The sequence below is a fragment of the Rhinopithecus roxellana genome, chromosome 5 (assembly GCF_007565055.1).
Source record: "Rhinopithecus roxellana isolate Shanxi Qingling chromosome 5, ASM756505v1, whole genome shotgun sequence".
NCBI classification, from domain to species: Eukaryota; Metazoa; Chordata; class Mammalia; order Primates; family Cercopithecidae; genus Rhinopithecus; species Rhinopithecus roxellana.
Genome location: NC_044553.1, coordinates 95,197,049 through 95,207,788, shown reverse-complemented (window position 1 = coordinate 95,207,788; position 10,740 = coordinate 95,197,049). Strand labels below are relative to the sequence as shown.

The window sequence follows — 10,740 nt, the reverse complement described above, 5'->3', positions numbered from 1 at the left end:
AAAAGTATCCTAATTCATGCTAATAACATCTATGAACAAAGAATTATAATTTTGTATACTCACTTGATACCATGCACTATAATTATATACAGCTTGGTTTGCCTGTAAATCACCATCAATCATCTGTGTAGATGATGAAGTTGTATCTTCTGTGTGTGCTTTCTTTTCCTCTGGTTCTTCTGATCTATTATAAAATGGCAAAATGGAAACTTTCAAAACTCCCACAGATGACAACTTTACCGAATACATGAATGTTATCTATATATTTGTATTACTGAAGTTCTGAATCATTCATGACTTTCAAATCATAAAAATAAAGTATGTAAATTACAACAAAAGTAACACTTAAAAACATTTGTCTTTGAAGGCATTTCCATAATGAAGCACCCCTTCTTGACTTAGCAAAAAGTGACATACCCATTTTCTGCTTTCCTTTTTAAAGAATCCTGTTCTTTTAGGAGTGTTTGATGTTCATCATAAGCATTCAGAAGCCTGAAAGGAAAGAAAAATATATCCTCTGGAATATATAAAAAACAAACTTTATTAAATATTTAAAGTTATTTTTACTTAAGAAACTGCCTAAGAAAATTTCTAAGCGACTCCTTTATTTTTAAAATTTCTACTACTAAAATCATAGTTCTGACAGACACACTCCATTCCCTATACTTAAAATGGACTAAATGACACTTGTGTTGAATCTCCAATTTGTCTGCCTATTTTTGCCAAATTAAAATAATGTCACTTAACATTACTGGTCAAAATTCTAATAGCTTACTACTATCAACTGCCTACTCCATGTGCTATCAATTCAGTCTAGCTTTCAATGCACAACACAGTCAAGATCACGCTTTCACTACTTCACAAAAACCTCCAATCAAGCAGATGTTACTTTTAGATGAGCTTCAACTTGCTTTCGCCACTGTGTCCTCTGCTCAGCTTATCAGAATCCAGTAATAACTAAATGAAGCTCAACCTCCTCTATGAAGCATGACAAATCCATTCTGATCCACAGAGATCACAGCCCTCCTAGCAGTTACTTGCTACCTCATACACTTATTTCCTCTATTAATTATATCATTCAACTAGACTAGAAGCTAGAATTACATATCTCATCTTTTGTGTAGCTTCTTCAGTGTAAACACAAGACACTAAATAAACAGCACCCAAGCAGTTAAGAGCAGAAACTGAAGTAGGTTCAGTCCAAGCTCCACAATGTAATAATAGCTATATTACCTCAGAAAAAATGCCTAATCTCTGTTTAATCCTCTCCTCATCTATTAAGAGAACAGAACCCAGGCCGGGCGCGGTGGCTCAAGCCTGTAATCCCAGCACTTTGGGAGGCCGAGACGGGCGGATCACGAGGTCAGGAGATCGAGACCATCCTGGCTAATACGGTGAAACCCCGTCTCTACTAAAAAATACAAAAAACTAGCCGGGCGACGAGGCGGGCGCCTGTAGTCCCAGCTACTCGGGAGGCTGAGACAGGAGAATGGCGTGAACCCGGGAGGCGGAGCTTGCAGTGAGCTGAGAGCCGGCCACTGCACTCCAGCCTGGGCAGCAGAGCAAGACTCCGTCTCAAAAAAAAAAAAAAAAAAAAAAAAGAACAGAACCCTATACCCTCATTCTACTGATATGAATTTTCTGCAAGATAGCTAAAACATTTGGCATCATGCCAAGCATGCAAATCTATACATTAATACATTAAAATACACTAATATAAACATTAGCTGTTCTATTAGTTGCACTGAAATTTTACACAGCCATCAACAATATATACACACATATACAAACACCCAGATACAACTAATTCAGTTGATCTACAGTGGTTTCAACAGAAATCTAAATGAGAATAATCAGAGAAGGCACATGCCTAACAGAAACTGGTATTTCCTTACTAGAATCAGGTAAGACTGGAACTTCAGCAATGCTCTAGCCAATACTTGTACTCTTAGTAAATTAAATCTTAAACTTTTCCTTTTCCCAAATCCACTGGAGCATTCTCTTCAACCATCCTCAACTTTCGGCCTTTTAAAATGAAGGAAGATGAGGCCACTAGGCGTGTTCTGTGGGACCATATCCATCCTCTTCTCCAATCTCAGAAAACAGCACTCTGACTGGAGATTAATCCCATCCATCTTTATTGACCTATATATTAAACATTTGGGTTTCAAGGTTCAATCCTTATCCCATTTCCCTTTCACAGGATTGCTCCTTCCTGCCTTCTCTCATTCAATCATGGTTTAAATTGTCATTCTAAAATTGGGAAAACAGTTTTGAAGGAAAGACAAACCGTTATGTCTTCCTGTTAAATGCATATACATTTATAAAATTGAATTTACCCCCACATATATCTGAGGAAAAAGTAAACTAAGTGAACATTTTAAAATTTAACAATGTATTAATCTATACTAATCATCAAATCCCCATACAAAAATATCAATGCTCATTTATCATTCAAATAGGTAATATAATTAAGATCTTACTTATTAACATCAGAACCAAAATCTTCAAGAAATTCCACTTTTCTCTGAGAAAATGTAATTCTCATTTTAATAGGTAATGAACCATGTACAGCTTTGTCAAAACAATTTAGGATATTTTCTTCATTTTGTTTGAGGTCACCACTATATTCCATTTCAAGTAAATTGAGGTATAACTTTGTATTCTCCTGTGTAAAAAGCAGCATCATTAATATTTCTAAAATATTTTTATTAGAGCACAGATATTTAAAATGCCTTAGTTTTTGTCTCAATTTGAAAAAAAAAATTGAAAATTGTTTTGTATTAAAATACAACTCATGCTAAATGTTTTCGGCATATATCTAAAAGGGTGAAAAAATTCATTAACACACTGATGAATTTTTCAATCAATTGATCATTCTAGTATCTCCTAAACAATACAAATGGTTAAATGCCAATAAATTAAAACTATATCCTATCTTGTATTTAGTATGACTTGACCTACCATGACAATTAGAAAATAAAACATAAAAAAATTATCTCTATGCTTCAAATAATTTAAATCTTTACCACAACTAGAGCTAAACATCTTAACGGCCTGGTGGCTCATGCCTATAATCCCAGCACTTCAGGAGACCAAGGCAGGAGGATCACTTGAGGTATGAAGTTTGAGACCAGCCTGGCCACCATGGTAAAACCCCATCTCTACTAAAAATACAAAAATTAGCTGGCGTGGAGGCGCATACCTTTAATCCCAGCTACTCGGAAGGCTGAGGCAGGAGAATGGCTTGAACCCAGGAGGCGGAGGCTGCAGTCAGCTGAGATCACGCTACTGCAATCCAGCCTCGGTGACAATGAGACTCTGTCTCAAAAAAAAAAAAAAAAAAAAAAGCCAGGTGAGGTGGCTCACGCCTGTAATCCCAGCACTTTGAGAGGCCGAGGCAGGCAGATCACCTGAGGTCTGGAGTTCAAGATCAGCCTCGCCAACATGGTGAAACCTCGTGTCTACTAAAAACACAAAAATTAGCTGTACACAGTGAGCGTGCCTGTAATCCCAGCTACTCGGGAGGCTGAGGCTGGAGGATTGCGTGAACCCGGGTGGCAGAGGTTGAAGTGAGCCAAGATGGCACCACTGCACTCCAGCTTAGGTGACAGAGTGAGACTGTCTCCAAAAGAACAAAAAAAAAAAAAAAAAAAAAAAGATAAACCTCTTAAACTGCAGCTAGAAGCAAACTGCTATAAATCTTTATCTTAAACAGACCTGGCAATAACTAAAATCCTAAAACCTGAGAAATTACCTATTACCTGTACACTGCCTTTTTCAACTGATATATAAAAAGTACTCTGTGGAGACACTAAATCATCTCACTGCCAAATGTGCTTACAACACAGGCAATGCCTATGCTTTTGTTTATAAAGTATTCTCCCAAGTCCTCTGTTCTACTTAATAATCAGTAAATTTGTTGATAATTTCTAAAAGGAAAATATAAAGCATCACAATGTCTACAACAATTTTAACCCAATAATCTTATGTCTCAAACTTCTAATTCAAAACAATTTGAAAAACTTTTTTAAACGGCAACATCAGTTTAGAGGGACTGTTGTCCTCATTTAGTAATAAAACATATTACATACAGACCAAATCTTTCATCACAGTTGCCACAGTGAAAATACACTGACCACTGGTGTTTTTATAGAAGATACTCTTAAAAATACAAATGCATACTTTGTCTCTTTCGATTGCTTCCAAAAGCACCTTTCTTGATTTTGGAAGGTTTTTCTGTATTTTGAAAAGATGCCGGGCTAGTTTGACAGCATAAAATGAAGATTCATTATTTGATTTGGCATTCTTAATGGCATCCTGAAGCAAATGTTCAGCTTCTTCCAGATTTCCATGCCGTCGTTCTAAACTTACTCTTCGTAAACGAACCATTGCCAATCCTAGAACACATTCTTCAAATGTTCTCAAGATATTCCTGGCTTCATTAATATTACCTAGAAACAGTAATTAAATGTTTATGCTTTGGTTTAAACAACTAAAATAATGTTTATAACCACATACTGACAACAATCACCCAGGGGCTAAATCCAGCAACTAAAGGGAAACAGCCACACATATTTACATACTGCCTAGGGCTGTCTGGGGGCTACAATGGCTTACAAAGCCTAAAAGTCAGAACACACGGCTTATAAAGCCTAAAATATTTACTATCTGGCCCTTTAGAGAAAAAGTTTGCCAAACTGCTTTACACCATCCCTTACTACTCAATTTGTTATCACTGTTTTCTGAAATAACTGAAAATCTCTAAAATATCAATTGAATTTCTCCACTCTTACCCTGCTGCTCCTCAAAAGCTGCCCAAAGCATATGCACCATGGGTTTCTTTGGGAGATGTATAGTACAAGCTCTGCTGAAGACATGCCTCACTCCTTCAATGCTATGGTTTTCCATGTACTTGGCATACTACATACAGAAAAGAGGAAATACTGAATAATTTACAGTTGAACAAGTCATTAAATTTGTGACAGAACGATAAAATTCTATTTTTAAACCCATTCAGCACCTTTATTGAACCACTAGACTAGTTTCTGTAAGGAAGGACGAAGAGAGGCAACGAGGTTGGCATATGCAGCAGTCAAATCTGGTTGCAAGCAGACCATCTCCTAATGCAACAGATATAGTTATATGAACAACATTCAACAGAAGTACAAAAAAGGTTAGTCACTAGATCAATGTTTATAATATATTCAAGTTTAAGAGCACATAATTTTCTTACCTTAATCCAAAACTCCTCATAGAGGGCACATGATATGACACATCTTTCAAAGAGAACCACAACTCGTTCATGAGTCCCATTTTCAATTTCAAATTCTAAGTATTCTTTCCAGTTTTTTAGTTGTGCCTTTTCCAAAGGTTTCACATGAAAGTAAGGTCTTTTAATCTGTAATGAAATTGTAACATGCCAATGAAAGTAAACCAAATCACCAAGATATGCACAAGCACAGTGTTAATACAAATTATTTTAAATACAATTGATAATTAAAATTTTTTAATCATATTTCATAATTTTAAAAACTTAAAATTAAAATCCCTTAAATTCCTTAAGCTTCACAAACAAATGAAATAATACATTTTCTATTTATTCTGCCATTTTGCCAATTACATGCTTTTTAATGTACAGAACATTTTATACTTTGTTGAATATTTTAAAATTGAACAACCATAGTAACAGAAAGTAGATCAATGGCTGCCTAGGGCTAGGAGTAGAGAAGGGGAACTCTGGCTGGAAAGAGGCCAAGGGGACCTTTGCGGTGCTAAAAGAGTTCTGTCTGTATCTTGATTGCTGTGATGACTACAATGTACATACATACATCTGTGAAATGATTCCATATTCTAAGATTCCATTCATATGAAAGGCCATTATAGGGAAATCAACAGAAACTAAAAGCAGATAGTGGTACCTTAGCACTGGGGGTAGAGGGTTGCAGCTGAGGAGGTAGGGGTAGTGACAACTAAAAGTTAAGGTGTTATTTTTTGAGGTAGTGATTATGTTTTAAAATTGACTGTGATGATGGCTGTACATATCTGTGAATATACTAAGAACTACTGAACTGTACACTTTAAATGGGTGAATTATGTGGCATGTGAATTATCTCAGTAAAGCAGTCAGAAAAAAAAAAACAAAGAATTAAAACTGTGGGAAATTACCTCATTTTAGTATAAACCTAAAATGGGTGAATTATAATGTATGTAAAGTATAACTCCATGAAGTTGACATTTAAAAATTGAATAATTAGAATAAAATTGTTCGGATTAAGCAGATATCTTGCAATTCAAGTAAATCTGAATTCAAACATTCTAAAACTGATTAGGGAAAATGGAAAAACTGATAATGATTATAATAAATGAGACAAACATCTGAAGTTATGGCTTAAATATGCAAAAACAAAGTTACAACAGAGATAGTACTATCAAAATTGAAAGAAAAATAAATTATTCCTACTTCGTATTTTAAAGACTATTAGAAAACACTTACACCTTCTTCAAATGTCCACCTTTTACTAACTTCATGCTCATTATAATTAAACATTTCTTGATGAATCTCAATGATTCTATGTCTCATGTTTTCTATTTCTGTAATTAACTTGGGAAGAAAAAGGGAAAAAATAAATCTCACAAACTATACTGAACATTTTCAATATCACTGCTTACATTTAAGTATTATTCACAGATATTTTAGTCTTAGAACAGTGGTAGATTTTTAACTGTTGGCAATTATGTGCAAAATCCAATTAACAACACTAAAATTTATCACACAACTTCCTAATTAACCACTTTCATACATTTCTTTTTTTTTTTTTCTTACATTGGGATAGCAGATTCACAACCTAGGCAAAATATTCCTTCTAAGCTAAGTTTATCTTGGGGTGTCTCATAGTAAAATAGATTCTCTACCTTAAATCTATACATACAAGCTACTGAATCTCCACTTGCCTTAAACAGAAATTAACTTCAAACAAGCTACAAGTCACTGGGTAAATGGCCGGCAATATAAGTGATCACTGTGCTACTCATGCAGTCAAGGGGTAACAGGTCCAGTTTCTTCTGCACTAAAGACCTTTTATTTTTTCCCCGAGATGGAGTCTTGCTCTATGGCCCAGGCTGGAGTAGAGTGGTGCCATCTCAGCTCACTGCAACCTGTACCTCTCAGGTTCAAGCAATCTTCCCACCTCAGCCTCCCAAGTAGATGGGACTACAGTCATGTGCTACCACACCTGGCTAATTCTTGTATGTTTAGTATAGACGGGGTTTCACCATGTTGCCTAGACTGGTCTCAAACTCTGGACCCCAGGTGATTCGCCTAACTTGGCCTCCCAAAGTGCTGGGATTACAGGCATAAGCCACCACACCTGGCCACTGACGAACTTTAGAATAAGACTGGTTACCTTTGCAGGATCAGTTATGTCTTCAATTCCCGATGGTAGATCATCACCAGGGGGACCATCATCACCACTATGTCCATTTACAGAAGCTAACTCCCTTCGCAACTGAATAAACTGTTCACCAGTTAAAAGATCTCTAGGCAAGTTATTCTGTACATGTTCTTTAAATCTAAAGGAAGACAATAAAAATATATACTCTATATTTGAATCATAATTTTAGATCTCATATTGAGATTCCTACTACACACTACTCTTTCAAAGGATTTGATTTAAAGAAAGAAACCAAAATATCATAACTTTTCTCCTTCTTTTCTATATTAAAATCCTACCATATATGATAAAACACTACCATATGATAACACAGTCTATAGACATCTTCTATTTCTTCCTTCCTTTACAGCAGAATGGAGAAGGCATGGACCGGCATAAACTGAAACCTCAGTTCTGTCTGTTACTGGTTATCTGACTTAAGGGAAGTTTTTCCTTTCTCTAAATCTTAGTTTCCTCAACTGTAAAATAAGATGATTAATACCTATTATTTGTGTGTCATAGAATCTATTTTACTACGAAGACACAAACGTTACAGTAAAATTAAATATTGTAATCCACATTTAAATTCTAAATGATCACTTGTAAATAATCAACAAATATAGCATTTCCTTCCCACCTCCCAAATACTCCTCAATCTATGTGAGTATGCAAAAATCCAATGAAACTGCCCAATTAAGGTTATCAATTACCTCATATATACAATTAAATGGACACTTGTTTTGTAGTATGGTCCTCCAAGCCTCTGACTGCTGCTCTATGTCCTGTTCCCCTTCCTACCTGCCCTAAATGCTACTATTCCCAAGAATTCCACTCTCCAGTTGGTTCTCATCTATTTTTATTAATACATACTTCTGGCCAATCTCACTGATACAGCTTGAAATAAGTATACCATGGTGACTCTCAAAACTATAACACAAGTCCAAACCTTTCTCCTAATCAGATTAGCATATCCAACTGCCAATACTCTGCACAAAGAAATATAGATTAGTTTTAAGCTAATCTATAAAAAGATTTTTGAAAAAAAAATCATTTCACTATTTTATAAAAACATGCAATAATTTATATACATACAAATTTTAATCAAAAACACTGGGTTGAGGAGCTAAATTATCTACACCATCACAATTTGAACAAATCTTTGGAACCTCAAATATGATATATCTTAAAGTAAGCATGGCATCGTCATCTGAAAATGAATACCTTCAGCATTTCTTTCTTTTTGTGTGTGTGTGTGAGATGGAGTCCCGCTCTGTTGCCCAGGGTGGAGTGCAATGGTGACATCTTGGCTCACTGCAAGCTCCACCTCCCAGGTTCAGGCAATTCTCCTGCCTCAGCCTCCCAAGAAGCTGGGATTACAGTTGCGCACCACCACGCCCAGCTAATTTTTGTATTTTTAGTAAAGACAGGGTTTCACCTTGTTGGTCAGCCTGTTCTTGAACTCCTGACCTCAGGTGATCCATCTGCCTCAGCCTCCCAAGCACCTGCACACCCCTGTAATCTCAGCACTTTGGGAGGCTGAGGTGGGCAGATCACCCGAGGTCTGGAGTTCAAGACCAGACTGGCAAACACGGTGAAATCCGTCTGTACTAAAAATACAAAAATTAGCCAGGTGTCAGGGCAGGCACCTGTAATTCCAGCTACTCGGGAGGCTGAGGCAGGAGAATCACTTGAACCTGGGAGGCGGAGGCTACAGTGAGCCAAGAATGCACCACTGCAATCCTGCCTGGGCAACAGAGCGAGATTCCATCTCAAAAAAAAAAAAAAAAAGTATATAAATAACATTGGAATCTAATTTGAATTTTGCAAAGTCAATGGTTATAGAGGCTAACAGCCCATTTCAGCACCAGGAGGGAAAAAATTAACATAGATTGCCTCATGTTAAAAAATTAAAAATGAGGAAGCAACTCTCAAATATGTAGTATGAAAAAACAGATTTAATTACAGATGAATATTAAAACTCAAAACTGTCAACATATGAATTAAAAAACTTAAAATAAGGTAAAATTTTAAAATAACTACATACAGTACATAAATCTAAAATGACTTGATTGCTACATCATGTAGCAACTTCTTTAAAACAGTGACAAAGTGTGCATAATATTAAGCAGTATTTTTTCAGCAGTTTTTTGTATTATAAAGCTAACATTTATTCAGTAAAGACTGGCTGAGTGTCTCATATATACTGAGGTCTATTCTTAGGTATTAGAGATACAAAGAATTACGCCTCAGAAACTGAGAGGCATGTTGAGGATATAGGAGACATAAATTCAAAGCAGTGTTACTGGTGCTGATATAAATGTAAACAAATGTAGGTAAAGTGGTGGCACAAATGACAGACTAGATATCTCAATATAGGTGAACCAGAGAAAATTTCACAGAGAAGATACAAAACTGTGTGGTCTCAAGGAATATGAGTCCACTAGACAAGTGGAAAGAGGAAAAGGTATTACACTCATAAAAATATAAAACAGCACTGCCCTTTTGGAAGTTATCAGACTTAGGTGTGTTTAGAGCTCAGGAACTACCAGGGATTGGACCTGGATATTAGACCAGATCACAAAGTCCTCATGCTAAAGAAGGTTTTAAATTAGACATTATCTCAGAGATAATGTGCAGGGTACATCCCATATACAAGCCTAATGCACAAGCACAATAAAATATTTCCATTATTACTGTATAGCACTTAGAATATGTTTTTTAACACACGCCTCCTCCTCTATCCTTCTGACCAACTCACAGGCATGCTATTTACACATAGCTTCTTCGGGCCTTCATTCCTACAACTTAGCCTATCAACAGGTACATAGCAAATGCTAAATAAATGACTTTAAGAAAGAGGCATGTGTTAACGGGGGAAAAAAAATTCAGTGGTCCTCAAAGTAATTCAAAGTCATGTGAATTAGTTAACTTATATAAACTGTAAGAACGGCATAAAGACTACTTGTGAGTTCACTATAACTGATAAGGAAAGTGGTTCTAAATGCATTAAGTGAAAAATAGCAGATTATAGATCAGTATGTGTAATATAATCCCACTAATATCTATTATAAGTATATACGCATTTTTAAAAGCCTAGGGTAACTGATGACTTAAAGAAAAATAAATAAATAAAAGCCTGGTGGGATAATTATTTAGAAATAAAAAAGGACTTGTAGGATAACATATCAAAAACTTCAGGGCCATACTGTCTAGGTTCCAAATAGCTTCCAATCACTTACAAACTCTGTGGCCTTAGATAAATATGCTAATCTCTCTGTGTCTCCCCTTTCATAAAACGGGAACAATA

The 10,740-nt window shown here is 35.8% G+C and overlaps 1 protein-coding gene and 1 non-coding gene across 7 annotated transcripts in view; both read right to left on the bottom strand.

Annotated features, from left to right (window-relative positions):
• The window catches only part of PRPF39 (pre-mRNA processing factor 39), a 33,521-nt gene that overhangs the window by 937 nt on the left and 21,844 nt on the right, over positions 1–10,740 (bottom strand). For all 6 annotated transcript variants that reach the window (XM_010389297.2, XM_010389301.2, XM_030930049.1 and 3 more), the window contains 8 exons: positions 7,407–7,572; positions 6,497–6,604; positions 5,237–5,401; positions 4,797–4,923; positions 4,186–4,454; positions 2,484–2,668; positions 418–492; positions 64–184 (listed from right to left, as the gene is read on the bottom strand). In XM_010389297.2, the coding sequence (XP_010387599.1) occupies positions 64–184; positions 418–492; positions 2,484–2,668; positions 4,186–4,454; positions 4,797–4,923; positions 5,237–5,401; positions 6,497–6,604; positions 7,407–7,572 (1,216 nt within the window). The remainder of the gene's footprint in view (positions 1–63; positions 185–417; positions 493–2,483; positions 2,669–4,185; positions 4,455–4,796; positions 4,924–5,236; positions 5,402–6,496; positions 6,605–7,406; positions 7,573–10,740) is intronic.
• LOC115898047 lies at positions 4,036–4,121 on the bottom strand. The gene has a single exon (XR_004057806.1). It is a non-coding gene; the product is annotated as a small nucleolar RNA SNORD127 (small nucleolar RNA).